The 17,280-nt window shown below is 41.8% G+C and overlaps 1 protein-coding gene across 2 annotated transcripts in view; it reads right to left on the minus strand.

Moving 5' to 3' along the window:
* SLC13A1 (solute carrier family 13 member 1) overlaps window positions 1-17,073 on the minus strand; it is a 67,375-nt gene extending 50,302 nt beyond the window's left edge. For both annotated transcript variants that reach the window (XR_014473435.1, XM_083182847.1), the window contains exons 1-2: window positions 17,047-17,073; window positions 9,944-10,071 (exon numbers count right to left, since the gene is read on the minus strand). Coding sequence is in view for 1 of the 2 variants with exons in the window: in XM_083182847.1 (XP_083038973.1) it covers window positions 9,944-10,045 (102 nt within the window). In the remaining variant the exon portion in view is untranslated. The remainder of the gene's footprint in view (window positions 1-9,943; window positions 10,072-17,046) is intronic.
* Between the last annotated feature and the right edge of the window lie 207 nt (window positions 17,074-17,280).

Raw genomic sequence — 17,280 nt, forward strand, 5'->3', positions numbered from 1 at the left:
TACATGGTGCAATAAATAAATAAACCATTTATCTTGTTTGATTGTTTCTGTAATACAGTGGAGCATCCAGGAACAAGGATTAACTGTCTGGCAGATTGTCAGTTCAAGGTCACCCTGATCATAATTGTCGCCACTAAACAAACGTCTTCTGTACTTTTTAGTTTCTACTAAAACCAGTAGCAACTATTTAGCTCAGCCAATTTATCTGTATACTGTATGTGTTACGGAAATAATAACTCAATCTGTGAAGGCAATAAATACCTGTATACGAATGCCACTCAACCAGCTGTATTTTTTTTACAATATTAAAGTGCAACTGTCCCTTGCCAGAGACCGGGGTCTGCTACATGCAGTTGTTTTTACTGTGCTGAGAAAATATTCTTATTATTAAGTGCTTGAAAATGAAAAGTTAAAAAACAGTAAATTATTTTGCAATAGCCTTAAAAAAATTATCTTCCTTTTTTTCTATCATTCTCTTGTATGTTGATACAGGTTGAGTATCACAAATTTTGTTTCATGTTTTGAAACCTTGTTTTTTGAACAAATAAAATATATTTGTGTGCATTTCATGTGTTTGATGTGTTTATACAGCATAAATGCAAGATACTTCAAAATACATAATTGAAATATTAAAATATTCCAAAATACGGAATAATCCGTTATCCAAAATTCTCCTGGTCCCGAGCATTTTGGATACGGGATACTCAACCTGTATATATATATCACTCTGCAATCTTCCTGTCGCAAATTGAAACTCTTGCAAACAATATCTATGCTAAAAGCGCCATACACACTAGAGGCAGGACCGGTGACCTTGGGGGTCAAGAGGGACAAGTGTGATGGGCCCCAGCGATCTGAATGGCCCCAGATCTTCTGTGCCCCGCCCGGCTACCGCCTGTACTAGCTGGCCTGTAAGAGACCTCCACAGTTCGGCCTTCTACTGTGCGCTTTTTGTGTGTGGCTCGCTGAGTCTGACTGACTCATTGTGTGCCACTGCCATCTACTCTGTGTGCGCCCCACCAACCGCAGCCGCTCAGAGCCGTCTACTCATAGTCTGTGTGTGCGCATGGCCCGGGGCTGCTCGGTGTTCCTTGCTGTGGCCTCAGTTTCAAGCTCCTGTATTTTTACTGCGCATGGGCTGGTCGTCTGTTCCGCCCTCTGCGAACGGCCTGCACTGCCTGCTCTGCATTCTTTTGTGTAAGTGACAAGTCAAGGCACGCGGCAGCTGCAGCAGGCCAGCAGCAGCCAGCACGAAGCAGTAGCTAGGAACCAGCTCTGCAGTGCCCTCATTATTGTCATGTTACAGTATTGAATGAGTGCCGTGTGCTTAATTGTTTTTAAGCAGCTTCAATGGGTTAAATACATTTATTGGTACATGCATGTGTTGTGTGGTTTGTGATTAGGTGGTGGGGTGGGGGTGGGGGGCTCCTGAAATATCAGTGTGCGGGGCCCCAAGATTTCTATTGCCAGCCCTGACTAAAGGATATAGTTAAAGATATCAATCAGCTTTTTGAGCGATAACTTTTACTAAGTAGAAATTTAGTAAGATCTGTGCTACGAGCGGCTATGACTGGGATCGGATGTAATCGGATGAAAATACGAATGGAGAATATGGCAAATTTACTAAGCTGCTATATTCTCCTTACAAATGTATTTCTGATGTCGATGTGAGTGGTATTTGGCTGCTGTATTTAACAGCAGCCAAATAGGTACGATGCATCAGCATTGCACGGATAAGTCATGTACAGTCAGGGCTGGAGGGCGCCCCTTGTTCAGCCCAACAAGAAGCCTATCTCTCACCAGGAGCAGCGCTATACATCTGACGGCAGCCATGGGGAGCGGTACCTCCTTGCCTGCAGCAGTCTCTTAGCAGCAGCTGAGCGGCGGGCTGGGGAACAGTAACCAGGTGACGTAAATAGACGTAGCAGCAGGGAGTAGTAACCCCCCCACTAAAACCCTGTCATCTGTAAAATCAGTGGCGTAGATACTGTACGGCAGCCACGGCGGCTGCTTGTGGGAGCAAGCGCCGGCGGGGCGCCGCCGGCTTATCAGGCAGCAGAAGCAGAGAGGGTGGCGGTCACAGAGCGCACTGTGCGCCGCAGACAGTCTCCGAGCGTCTGCCGAGAGCAACAAGTGGCAGCAGTGGGGAGCAGTAACCCCTCCACCCCACCCAGTGGCGTCGCTAGGGGGGTGCGGGCCACACCGGGTGTCACCCTTCTGTGGGGTGACACCAATTAGAGCTGCACTAACACCCGCACCCCTGCGTCCACTGTCCACCATTACCACTGGCATAAATAATTTGAATTGGTTCTGGACAGGGCTATTTTTGTGCAGGCTCCAGCAGGAACTGTGGCCCTTATTCTAGCTCACTCTTTCTGACAAAATATTTCTTAGATGGACAAAACCATGAGCACTGCAGGTGAGGCAGGTGTTACTTGTGCAGAGATAATTAGATTTGGGTGGGGTTTTACATCTGCCTCACCTGCAGTGCACATGGTTTTGTCCATCTAAGAAATATTTTGTCAGAAAGAGTGAGCTAGAATAAGGGCCACAGTTCCTGCTAGAGCCTGCACAAAAATAGCCCTGGTTCTGGACCAACAATCTGAGGCACCCCTGCAAGTGCTCCGAGGCACCCCAGGGAGCCTAGGCGCACAGTTTGGGAACCACTGGTGTATGCAATATCCGATGTTGGCACCCTACCGCTGCCTATATTGGTGTCGGCGGGGATTGTATAATGTGTATGGGACTTTAGGTATGTTCATATCTATTACTTTATAAACTTTTGCAATCAATCTCTATGCTAAACATATATTATGTGCTGTGTCACCCTGCAATCCTCACTCTGTCATCATTTTGCAAACAATTTGTTTTGATGTACTATCATAATTTGCTTGCAACTGTAAATGCCTGTGTTTGATATTTTGGTTAGTGATGCATAGTTAATGAAGACAACTGGATTGGTGTTTGTACAGTTATACACATTGCAATTTAAATCCTTTAATTGGCTGAACATTTGACTCAGTTGTAGCATTTGTTAATTATACATAGCATATCTTTATATGCAGTTTAGGATTAGCTGGGCATTCAAATACTTAAAGTGTTCATATCACTAAGGGGTACATTTACTTAGATACGCATGTGATGTTGCTATGGGCAACCAATCAGAGTCTACTTATTTATTTAGCACCTTCTAGAAGATAATAGATACAATCTGCTATGGACAACATCCCATCTTCAATAGAACTCCCATCTTAGTAAATTTACCCCTAAGTGTTCGAAAATGAACAGTTAAAAAAGCAGTTTCAAAATCAGTGAACATTGAAATTCAGCTGTATTCAACTTTAAATTCAAATAAAAAATGTTTGCTTGGAAATTCTCACAAATTTGCTAGGCACTCAAAGGGTTAAGTTATAATCCAAATACACCATGGGGGTTTTTTCTTGTTCATTCGCTCAGATGCGAATTTGCATACATGAGAGGGAACAAGATCCCGCCTTGCGAATGGTGGTACTCCATCCCACCATTTGCAAGCTGTGTTCCTTCACACTGGCTGCGTTTCGATGTTTTACATTAACATCCATTTGCATGTCAGTGGGAACTTCCCACATCTTTTCATGGTCACAGACCATCGAAAGATGTGGAAGGTGCACGCATATGTAAGGTTGCTCTGAGCAACCTTACATATGCGTGTACGTTCGGGGGGAAGTGGGATGTCCGGTGATATTGTCTGATTTCTCAGTTCCCACCATAGACACCTATTAGCTTGTGACATATCACCAATCTCAGGCTTTCATCCACTTTCCCTACTCACATTCAAATGATTTGCAACAATATATAAATCTGGCTAACTAATAATCATGACATGTCTACCTCATACTTGCTGACTTTTAAAATATCCTCTCTGGGAGAAGCCCGGAGAGGACAGCCGGATCTCCAGGTCGGGGGGGGACAGGGCTGATGACTCCAAGCTCCACCCCCAATTCATGGAAAAGCAGCGATTCGCGGGACCGTGAGTAGGAGTGTGGCTAAAATGATGCAGAATGACGCGATTTGCGTCTTCTTTAGTCCCACCCCTTGTCATGGACCCGCGGCATGGAAGGGGGGTGCAGGGGCTGCCTGGCAAATGCGGGAGGATTGCCAACCTTCCCGGGGGGGCTGGGAGGGGGACCCGATTTTCGGAAAATCCGGGAGGGTAGGCAAGCCTGGTCTACCATCACCCTCCAAATGCCTAAAATGTGCCTTGTGGAATGCAGATTGTGGATAAATGTGTAACAGGCTAGAAGAAGCCAGAGGTGCGGGAGTTTATCCGAGAACGGCTGTATTTTTAAGCAGTAATCAACCAAGCCATTCTCAAACAAACTCCCACATCTCCGGCATTTGCTGACTGTAACAGAAACATGGCTCATACAATCAGACACCACCTCCCCTTGAAGCACTGGGGGTTATTCTGGTTGATTCAAAAGGCTGTGAATTTGCAGCCTTGCGAGTCCACCAAACCCCTCCCGGCGAATGAATGCCCCCCCATAAACATCCATTCGTATGCCTCGGGTAACCGCCCACATCTTTCGATGGTCAGCGTCCATCGAAAGATGTGGAAGGTACACGCATATAAAAGTGACTTTTAAGTCACTGACATATGCGTGCACGCTGGCATGGATATGGGCGGGCAGCTGACCTCCAGTGAAGTCAGCTGCCAGCCCCCTACTCCAGTGTCACTGGCTCATTACCATGAGAATGCCCAGTGTTCTCATGGGAACGCCCATGGAATGCTGGGCGTTCTCATATGGTAATGTGGCAGCCCGACGTCCCCGCCCTTCTCCACCCCGCACGCCATCATGGATGCGTGCACCCGGTGAACCGAAAGTTCGCTGTGGGTGCACGCACCATACGTCTGAACATACGCAGGCGCCCAACATCGGTCCTCCGTGCGAATACACAGAGGACCAAAAGAACTTGAGAATCACATGTGTTCTCCACCTCACACCCCCCCCCCCCCACCCCAGGCCTGGTAACAGTAAAAGAGACGGATTTGTAAAATTATTACTGTGCGAATACACAGAGGACCAAAAGAACTTGAATATCACATGTGTTCTCCACCTCACACCCCCCCCCCCCCCCCCAGGCCTGGTAACAGTAAAAGAGACGGATTTGTAAAATTATTATGAGAGCCTTTCTCAAACACAGTTCTACCACAAATTCCATCACTCACATTTATTTTGCTTGAACATTTTATCAGTATTTTACCCCTTTCTCACTGCATTTTACTGCTAACTATCACCCACTTTGGGAACCCAAACAATTTCCAGCACTTTTTTGTGCCTGGCTCCCCCACTACTTTTACATTGACATCCCCACATAATCATTAGTGATTTCAGTATCCCTATTGATAGTGGAACAAACTGCTCATGCCTCCATACTTCACTCTCTAACCTCTCCTGTCTACCTCTCCAAGTGGACTGACTTCTTTACTCATCAGGATGACCATTGTCTTCATCTTGTTTTCACCAGACTCTGAATTCACTATTACTTCCTTCCATCTCTCATATAACATCTTTATCACCTGCTATCAAGTATCAAGCTCTCCTCCAATACATCAAACTGATGCCCTAATTCATGTTGTCTTGGTAAGCTCCGAGTGCCTGAGATGCTGCCCTGCCAAATACCCATCCCCCCTTGCTGCCGAATCTTCATGGTACCATGAAGGGATGTGAAGGGATGTGTACGAGAACACATCCCTTCATATGCCTCCGTTGAATTATTTCTCCTGTCTTCACAAATAAAACTCAGTTTCGACTGAATTTTTTGTATGAACGCTAGGACGAAGATGGGGCACCAGCATTGTCATGAGGATGCCATAAAACTCTTCCCATAGTCCAACGCCATCACCTCCCCAGCCTGCCCCTCTCTCCCCACATCAAACGGCATGGCAAGTGTGTAACTCGCCAAAGCCATTCGCTGACAGGGTTTGCACATGCACAGAAATGCGCATGCGCAAACCCTGACCATCGGGGCTGGCGTCAATTTCAGATCGCTGCTAGCGATCCTGAATCAGCCTTGAAAGTCACTGAAAATGGAGGCATTGCGCTAATTATTTATATAGGAAACTAGTACCATTGATTGGTACACATGTACCAATATATAAAATATTTATTAAATAAACAATAATATAAATGGAAATATATAAAAGTATATACAGTATGTAGTCTGAGGTGGCCACCTATTAATTTATAACAATATACAATAACAATAAAGTTCCTTTTGAGCGAAACGCGTTAGTGGACTACTTTAAAGAATTTATGCAGCTTTGATTTTCAATGTGGACATTCTCTTATCCCTCTGCAACTGTCTACAGTCATCCATAACATTTCTGGCAAATCTAGACACCGCAAGTCCTGGGATACCTGCAACTATCAGCCGCTAGAAGTAAAGTCCATACTACAACTGGAGCAAAGGGATTAACTACCACACAATGAGTGAAAGATACAGTCTGCTGCAATCCATCACCAGTACCTGTCTCCGGCAAGGTCCACCCACCATCTACAGTACCTTGCAGTGGCCCACGTGTTGTGACATGGTTGATGAGAGATGCCGTGTCCCGCTCACTGGGGACATTTCATTTTGTCACGCGGCAGGTGTGAGATGCCGCCTTGACCCCCCGGTACACTTGCCTGCTTAAACCCGGCCAGCTCCACTCCTTTGGACCACTGCTGTGGAGTGTTGAGTCCCGACACCACAGCGGATTTCAGCGGTACAACATAGATCCCACCATTCAATCACCTGACTGACAAGTAACCCTGAGTCACAGTGGACTGCTAGTTTTGTGCACAGAGCACATCACACTGGAAACAAAGTACATTTTTGACAGTGAGAGATTTTATTCACATTATTGCATATTTTAATATATTTTTCTTTTTTTGAATTATATGAATTTGATATATGTATGATTAATGTTATTGTTATAAATTGATAGGTGGCCACCTCAAAATACATATATACATTTATATATTTTTTTTTACATTATTGTTTATTTAATACATATTTTACATATTGGTACATGTGTATCAGTCCATGGTACTAGTTTTCAATATAAATAATTAGTGCAGTGCCTCCATTTTATGTCTTGTATCTTGGTTTACTCTGTCTTTTCCACCTAAGGGAGAAAAGAGCAGATCCAAAATGATTGGGCATGTAAACACCATCACGCCAGAGACCCGCAGCTTTATAGAATATTATTCAAACGTTACCCTTTTTATTAATGGATACATTTTCTTTTTCTTTTTTCCTCTAAATCGATAAGCGCCTAAGTACTTTGGTTTACTTGAATGTCACTGAAGTCAACCAAGCTTCCTCAAAACTAGAAACAACTTTCAACCTCTCTTGAATGCCCGTTCTAGCCAATTTCTGTGTTCACTACTGTGGTTACTGTATCATACCTTAACCAAACTCTATAAATAGTCATTGATAAAGTGGCCCAGGCTACCCATCACAATCCATATACATTAGGCTTATATGTCAACAGTGGCACTCTTACTTAACAAGACACCTACATAATCTGTCATCATGTAAAACAGAACATCAATAATGTAATTCTTGTAGTCCTCACATATAAGACTCATGCACTCTTATTGTGATGCCCTGGACACTCCCAAACAAACACATTTCCAATCTCTCATCTCTGCACAAGTCTCTAACCATACTGTAAATCACGTATTAACTTACCTTCACCCAAACAGCCAGCTATTAGCATTTCACAAGAACTTGCTACCTACTTGAAGAACAAGATTGATATGATCTAAAATTAAACATTATGTTTTTCCTAAGCCTACCTGAACCCCCTGGCACCTTCTCTTCATTTTATCCCACAAAATGAAGATGAAGTATGAACACATTTCTATTCCTCCTACTTTACTACCTACCCTCTTGATCTATTGCTCTCACAAATCAATAAAGCTCTGTCTCCTGCACTCGTCCCAAACTTAACAAAAATCTGCAATCCCCCCCCCCTCTCTCTCTCTCTCTCTCTCTCTTTCTCTCTACTGGTATCTTTCAAACACTGTTTAAGCATGCAGTGATTACTCACATTCCAAACATCTCAACACACATCTCTTCCCTTATTTCAAAATATTTTCAAACCTGACCTGACCCACAGCTTTCATTGCCATGTACCTATGTAATACAGGCCACCAAACACCTTTGCAATCTGGTGGACCATTATGCAGACGATCGCACTATCATTGTGTATAAATGCATATTTGCCTATAGATGATAAACTTGCAAGCAGGTCATTCCTACTAAAATGTATGTCTGTTTATAGCCAAGTTTTCTTTTATCATGGTTGTTTCCAATTGTAAAGTGCAAGAATATGCTGCTCTATATAACAAACTGTTAAAAAATAAAATTAATAAATGCCATCGGAGTGTATGTGTGTCAGCAGGAAGACCAAACACAAGCCACAGGGTTAGATTTACGAATGGTCGATTTTTTATTTTTTGGTCATTTTCAAGTTTTCTATTTGCAATAGTGCCATTTTAGTAACTTCATGATCACCATAGCGACCATGTGTAGGAAACATAAACGTTGGCATCGACCCCTTGTTACTGTCGACCCCTAACCAGAAACCCTATTGGACTTACTTTTCGTGGACTAAAAGCCTGAGTACAGGCACCCAAGGTGATTTCCTTTGAACTTGACATTGTCTAGGTAATTTAATAATAAAGTATTTAAAGGTTTGTTTGTAATTGTTATGTTAAGTTGCCAGAAACTAAGGGGAATTAACCTTTGAACGCTGAATACAATTTTATGACAATGCAGTTTCTTTTTTGTGCTACTTGAAGTTACTTACAAAGATCAGAATTATTCATTAATCTATGGTCCAGCTCTCAGTTCAAAACAGTAAATGGCTTTAGTTTTACAGTACATTTAGTATCTTGGTTTTATTATAGTACAATGAAATAAGGGATACAAAATTGTTACAGCATTATGGTAGTAGAATCACACTATGGCCCAAATGCAATATGAAGGCACCAGAATGAAAAACCAACTGACAATTTAAATTTAGTGGCAGTTGCCAGCTAATTGCAGTCTACATTCGGGAAGATTTACCAGAACCTATTTGGTGCTGTGGTACATTAATCTTTTAAATGCTTCAAGTGTTGCAAGCTTCCCCTTTAAATTAGTCAAATTAAGATAAAAGTAAATGTAAATGCATACTGCACTCTAAATGACAGACATCTGTATCACCTTCACTATGATCCTATCAATGCACAGCATTGTGTGTAATAGTATTGACACATGACACAATCAACAATATTGGAGTAAAGGAGTACAGGTTGAGTATTCCTTATCCAAATATCCATTATCCAAATTATTTCAAAAACCATACATTCCAGAAAATGGGGAGAAAAAATAATCTTGCTAAAAGCAGTACTGTGGACATCTCTGACAGCACTATTGAGGACATGATATGTTACTGGCACTACTGGGGACATGATATGTAACTGGCACTAAATATGTGCAAAAAAATGATTGTTTGGCATTTAAATTCAGTGCCTGTGATTGTACACAAACTTTGTTTAATGTTTTTGAAACCTTGTTTTATACACAAATAAAATATATCTGTGTGTATTTCATGTGTTTGATGTGTTTGTACAACATAAATGCAAGATACCTCAAGATACATTATTGAAATATAAAAATATTCTGAAATACGGAATAATCCAATATCCAATATTCTTCTGGTCCTGAGCATTTTGGATAAGGGATAATCAACCTGTATATATTGAAGTAAAGGAATATATATATATATATATATATATATATATATATATTGCGGGATCACTCTTCCTTTTCTTTTTTACAGGAATGTGTTTCCTTAAAGTCACAAGTTCAATGCTGTTTATTTAGTGAAAATGGTCGGGTGACTATAGTTAGACACATTACTTACTTTTGTTTTGATGATAAGAGGCACTGGTAGTAGAAGCAGTGGGATTAAAATAATCAGTAAAAGTCTTCGGTACATCCATATGTAGTTGAGGAAAAGGCGCATTGTAATAATGACTACGTTCTCCTTACCTGTAAGAGCACAAGAAAACTAAGATGACTGTTAAATAGACAACCTCGATTAATGTTTCTCTACTGAATCACCTTTACCCACTTGCAGGCATTTTGCCAATCTAGTTAACAATAAAACTTTATTGTTTTACTACAAGAAATTCATCATTGATTGAATGGAAACTAATTGTAAATAATGAAGTTATAAAGAGACTTTAATCTAGGTAAGCTCTGTTTAATAGACATGTATTTTATCTCATATGCTAACAGATTATATAGCTTGACATTTTTATATTAATGTACAGTAGTTTCCAGAATAATAAATAAATAAATCATATATAAGCAAACTATTTACGACTGATAAATCAGTTGACCGTAGAGAAAGCCATTTAAGGAAATGCCTAAAATTATTATTCCCTGATAATATGAGCTGCCAACAGTTTTCCCTTCCCCTACAGAATCCAGTTTAAGTTTGTCACACACTCCTTCAAAGCACTTAATCACTTGTACCCCTCCTACAGACCTCATGTCAATTCCCACTCCTTCTTGTCCTCTCCATTCTTCCTCTTATTGTCACATTGCCTCCTCTCTGATTACCTCCTCCCACTCCCAAATAGAAGACTTCACCTTAGCTGCTGCCTTTCCCATCCTATCATGTTGCCTACCAGCTGCCCTAAAGATATACCTTTTCATTAAAGCCTACTAGCCTTCCCACACTCTTAATACTCAACCCCTGTCCTCGCTCCTCGCTCCCCAGTTTACCTCCAAATTAATACCCAATCTATTAGTCTTTAAGATCTCATGAACAGGACCATCCATCCTTGGTTCTCAGCCAGCATTTTTATAAACTCGTGTCTGTAGCACTTTGTAGTATAGTCAGTGACTTCACTCCCATCTGACTTTGCTCCCACTACTGCTTTACACATCTGGGGTCATAGGTTTGATTCCCACCATGGCCCTAACTGTTTGGAGTTTATTTATTTACAGTTTCTTATATAGCGCAGCAGATTCCGTTGCACTTTACAATTGTAAACAGAGATAAAACAAACTGAGTAACAACAACCCCTGTTGGTAAGAGGGCTCTGCTGCAAGCTTACAATCTATAGGGATATAGGAGGGAAACACAAGGACAAGCACCAGTAATAGCATAGCAGTCCCACCAAGTTACAAGTCCAGAAGGGAAGCTATATAATACATAAGTGCCTCAGAGGGTTATGCGTATGGAGCTTAAATATGATAGGCTTGCCTGAAGAGGTGAGTTTTCAGGGAATGCGTGAAAGTTTGGAGACTGGTGGAGAGTCTTATTGTGCATGGAAGGGCATTCCATAGGGTAGGAGCAGCCCAATGAACGCCCTGTAATAGTGAATGGGAGCTGGTGATCCGTGCAGAAGAGAGACGCAGAACTTGTGCAGAGCGGAGTGGTGGAGATGGGAGATATTTTGAGATAAGTAAAGAGACATAAGCTGGTGCAGAATGGTTAATAGCTTTATATGCTAGCAGAAGGGTTTTATATTGAATAAGGTAAAACACAGGTAACCCATGGAGAGACTGGCAGAGCGGATCAGCATTACCATCCTTTTGTGTCTCCTGGAAAATATGAATAGTCCAGGGAAGGGTGACCCCAAGTGTCCTTTGCCCTATAATTCCAAGGGCTCAAGCCTCCCTATTTGGCGAGTGATCTCCTTTGTGCTGGATTAGGAATAAAGCATGTATCCTAAATATTGAAAGAGTCCAGATATCAGGAGTGGTGGTTCGTTGTTGGGAGAATGGACTGGTCACATATAGTGGATGGATGGGAGTCCAGACAGATGGATAACAGGCTCAATGCGTTTCCGCGACTTATCTGTGGCCGGCTTCCTCAAGAGCAAGTGTGGACTGATGGTCACAGCCCAGTTTATATAGCAGTAGGTTCATTGCTCAATTGGTTTTTAATTGGTGCACCTGTATCAAGATGCACCTGTCACATATAGACAACTATTTAAAAATATCAAGAACCGTCTAGTATCTTTAATATTCTATATTCTGTCAGTCTAGGAGGCAGTTTGGGCTGGCAGAATATTACTCATATAATAAAATATAAAAAACAGAGAATATATGATATTAGCCATTGTATAATAAGGTCACGAGACCCGGAAGTTAATAGATGACAATGCATGTATGTTTTTGTTTGTTAATTCAAAGATCTTTCTATATAAAGTTAGGCAGTTGTCTCAGTGCGGTTTGGGGCACCTGAGGGGACACCCCCCCCCTGCCTATTGCCGGTAAAGCGTGGGGATCCCTTCTCCCCTACCGCCTTTACCGGCAATCGGCGGCGGGCGGGGGGGTCCCCTCGGGTGCCCCAAACCGCACTGAGGTAACTGCTTTACTTTATTACCTTGATGTTGGTCAATGTTTTTCTACTGTTTTTTAACTGTTCTTTTAGGAGTAATTTCTACTTTGTATATTTTCTAACTAGACAACTGCCATGGCAGACAACTGCCCTGAGACTAAAATGCAGAGATATAGCAAGGCTAATTAGGAGAAGGTACAGCTGAGGTCACATGATCACCTCATCAAGGACATAAATTAGCCTTTGATAGATAAACACTAGGCAAAATATCCTCCCATAAATTAAACCTCACTGAACAACTTAAAAACAGCCAAAACAAAGACTACAAAGAAAAGTAAAAAAAAAAAAAAAAAAACTTCCTTATTAAATCCTATTTATGGAGTGGGGATAATACATAATAAGAGATTATAGAGATTTCAGAATATCAATGAGATTCACATACATCAGGGTTGCCTACCTGACCCCCTCCTTCAGGGAGAAAATGCTCTGTTCCTGGGCTTCCCTGGTAATGTATGATTGCCATCACCTGTGGTGATCTAGGTAATTAATAAGAAAGGTGTTTCACCACAGGTGATGGCAATCCTACATTACCAGGGAAGTCCAGGAACAGAGCAGTTTCTCCCTGAAGGAGAGGGTAGGCAACCCTGCACAGGATCAGTATTGTTCTCAATGTCCCTTTTGGGATAGGACCTGAAACCTCTCTGGAGGGCAGGAAACTAGTGCACTTCTCTCTCAACATCTTCTCTTGTAATTCCTTTGATATGTGAATGGATGTGAGGAATTTGAGGGAAATTAAAAAGTGACTTTGATTACAGAGAGCATCTTATTTCTGAGAATCATTGACTTGTGGGATTCCAGCTTGCATCAAAGCTCTATACCTACTGGATTGTCACCTATTCCAGTGATGCTGACTGAACCACAGGGCCAAATGAAGGGCGATATGGTCCTGGGGATAAAAATGATCAAGGGTCTATTGTCACAGGAGAATGAGATGTGGGTATGGCCAGTGGGCGTTTACATCCAAAACACCATCAACCCCGCTGTCTCCTTAACTACATAAAAGTTGTAAAATTGCATAATTTTGTGTGGAAAATTGAAATACAATTTTATTAGTCATGACATGTGGCCAAGTTGGCCATCGGGTCATCACCATGCCGTTATGAAGATAAGACTATTTTTATGTGGAGGCCTGTGGATGTATTATCATGTGCCCCATTGTTAATCTGGCCCTTCTGATCTTTTTGGGTACCAGGTCTAACGTAGTATGTTTGCAGCTGCAACAACTTTAGCTGAGTCTCAAATATGCCAGGAGAGACCGATTTTCCAGGAGGTTGATTAAGTACAGCAGTATAAGCATTGCGCCTTACTCTTAAATTCACCCAGGAGGTTCAAGACTGCATTCGATAGCACTCAAATTGTAGTTAAGGGCCTAATTCAGTAGCAGATGTAATTTTGTGGGTGCTGTCCAGCACAAGGCAAGGCCACTCCAAAATAACAGTCCCTCCATGCAAAGGGTCCGCAATCTTTTGTGCGTGCATTGCTATTGTGCAGATGCTTTTCTCTTTGCTATACAGTGAAGCGCTCGCACATTAAGGGTAGCCCTCTGGCTCTAAAGCCTAGCTGTGAAGCCAAGTGGAGGCCTGCTATCACACCAAAGATTCCAAACATGCCTGCGTTGTCTGGACCACGCCCACACAATACTTCATTGCCACCCCTGCAAATGTCCACCTTACACTGCGGTTGCATTTTTTGCATGCACAGATTGGCAAAATTACCATTTTTTCTAATCTGTGGGGTTTACTGAATTAGCCCCAAAGAGCGGAGATAGATGAAGCCGATATTTGGAGCTCTTCTAGTAGGCTGACAATTACAATCCCGGAAACTATTAGTGTTCATTGTTAGGGCTATTTCACATGCTCCGGCTCCTGCCGGGCAGGGGAAACCCTGCACGGCCAAGAAGCCGTGCCGCACTCAGAAGTTTACAATGGTGGGGATGGCCACTAATGTGTGTGGCACGGCTTTTGGCCGTGCGGGGTTTCGCCGCCCAGCAGGAGCCGGAGTGTGTGAAATAGCCCTTACGCTAAGAGATTTTTCTGCCACACTTAACTAATCTTGGGGAGAAGCATTGAAGACCTGATAAGGACCTTAAATGAACCACAGAACCTAATGTTTTCCTAAAAATTAGATAGCTTGGTGTTCATTCATTTCATTGCTGTGATCTACTGTATAAATCACTACAGCTGCTGTACCTACTTCACGTTTACTAAACCAGCATGTGCAGGGATACCTGTTTGTTAACTTTCTAGTTACAGAAGCCTGAGGAAAGGGATACTGGTAGGAGGTAAAACAAGCAACCACCATCCACAATTCCAGAGCTTACTGTACATACTGTATATACTAGAACTAAAACATTGACACATATACCGACACACTCTCATTTGTGATTACAAAATGCAGATTGACTGTGTTCATCCCAAGCCTTGGTGAACTGTTTCCCAATGTCTACTTCCCCAGTACCCCCATATCCCAGAGACACATAATAAATATGATTATACTAGTCATGCCATCATATTATTTATATCACAACTAGTTAAAAGCCCACTTTGAGCTGTGACAGTTTTTGGGTTACGAAGAAGTAATTTGGTCCATTGTGTGGCCTGTATTGGTCAGTGACTGTACTTCATCTCATAGAGGTGAGGAGTAGTTAGCCTTTTATATTTATAGATTACCAGTATGCAGTACAAACATTGGTACTTGTTTAGTTTCACGGCAGCGGCGGCCGTGCGTCTGAGTCCCCTTGCGGGGCTCGCTTCACTCGCCCATGCTGCGGGCTCAGTGGCTCGCTACGCTCGCCACGCTATCTAAAATCAACTCTATGCCAATGTGGATAGTAGGGGTATGAACTATCTACGTTGGCATAGAGTTAATTTTGTTTATTTTAGATAGTTTGGTGAGCGCCGTACCCGGAAACTAAACAAGTACCCAAACATTTATTACGCCAACTTTTTGATTTGTGACAGCAGAGACTATTTTTATGGAGGTTAAAAAGACCTGATTGCTGGCTGCTTAATTTGTGGAGCCCTGTGATCAGGTAATCTCTGCCCAGCCAGACTGAAACTCTGCCCTGTGCAAGCCTGCAATAGCTTGTGTAAACATTGCAGCCCTGCGATTAGATGCAAATCCATTCACAAGTGCTCATCATGGAATGAGTTTTCCACTGTGTGCAGACCGGGACCTACTAGGCGGCTGCGATAGAAACAGAGTGATCTGGGCCACAGCTGACATTACATGCCCTCACTCAAAATGCCTGGGCTTGCTTGCATTTTTCCTGAAATTTCCAGTTAATGGCCGGGTGACACCCACAAATGCCATCTTCCTGTCAATCAACTTGCATATGGCTAGCGATAAAAAAAGACACTGGATGTTATTGAAGGTCATTTGATAAATGCCTGTGAGTTTGCAGCCATGCAATCAGGTCTTTATAACCCCCAATATTAGCAGTGTTTTATACTCATTGAGGTTATTTAAGCAGTGTCACTCTATACATGATAACAATGGCCCATACTGATAATACAGGTCGAGTATCCCGTATCCGAATATCCGTTATCCGAATTATTCCGAAATACGGACATTCCAGAAAGTGAAAAAAAATTTTTTTTTTTGCTAGAAACTCACTGGGGACATTTGTAACAGCATCACTGGGGACATGATATGTAACTGGCACTATATATGTGCAAGACAATGATTGCTTGGCATTCAAATTCAGTGCTGAGATAGTACACACATTTTGTTTCACGTTTTGAAACCTTGTTTTTTGAACAATTAAAATATATTTGTGTGTATTTTATGTGGTAATAAAATATATTTGTGTGTATATTATGTGTTTATACAGCATTAATGCAAGATACTTCAAAATACATCATTGAAATATTAAAATATTCCGAAATACGGAATAATCCGTTATCCAAAATTCTCCTGGTCCCGAGCATTTTGGATACGGGATACTCAACCTGTACCAGTGCTAATATTCATTATCAATCCTCTCTCCCCATATTTATTACACCAACAGTGCTCAAACTGATTGCACTAGAGCTGGGGTAGCCAACTCCAGTCCTCGAGAACTACCAACAGTGCATGTTTTCCAGATCTTCTCACAAAGTGAAGTAATTAGCTCCACCTGTGGATCATTTAAAATGTGTCAGTTGGTAAGGTGGTCTGGAAAGTATGAACTGTTGGTAGCTCTCGAGGACTGGAGTTGGCTACACCTGCACTAGAGAATGGAATATGTTGTTAACACAACTGCATGTGTTTTGTGTAGTGGGATTCATGTTCCCCAAAGTAATTATAATTATAATGTGTGACTATACAGTTGTTAATGTGCTTGTAATAGTAACTCAGTAATGTGAAGGTACTACTGTCTCCTTTCGGTTAAATGAAGGGTAAGGTACCTACTTTAGACAGAAAACAATAGTACAGCCTAGTACCCTAGTATAGTCCAGCATATTGGGAAGAACAACATTGCTTTTACAAATAATCAGAATTCATTTCAACGTTAAATAATGTGAAATAGCAAAACACTATACCGTACATTATAGACGTGTTATATACAGCTGCCATTGCATGCATTTTATTTTACACATTTAATAAGAAGAGTAGACTGTACTTACGCTGGATGATGTACTGTAGATTAAGCTCTGCAGGACAAAGTTGCAGTTACAGTAATTCTCACAATGCAAACATTACCAGAAAACTGGCAACATACTGTCGGATTAGATGGGTGTGTCTGTATATTACCACTATAACAGAGCAGCATTCTTAGTACACTGGGTTTAATATACAACAATATAATATTTTAGATTTATATATGTAAATCAGGGGCATATACAGTATATATATATATA

The sequence above is a fragment of the Crinia signifera genome, chromosome 4 (assembly GCF_055691185.1).
Source record: "Crinia signifera chromosome 4, ASM5569118v1, whole genome shotgun sequence".
Lineage (NCBI taxonomy): Eukaryota > Metazoa > Chordata > Amphibia > Anura > Myobatrachidae > Crinia > Crinia signifera.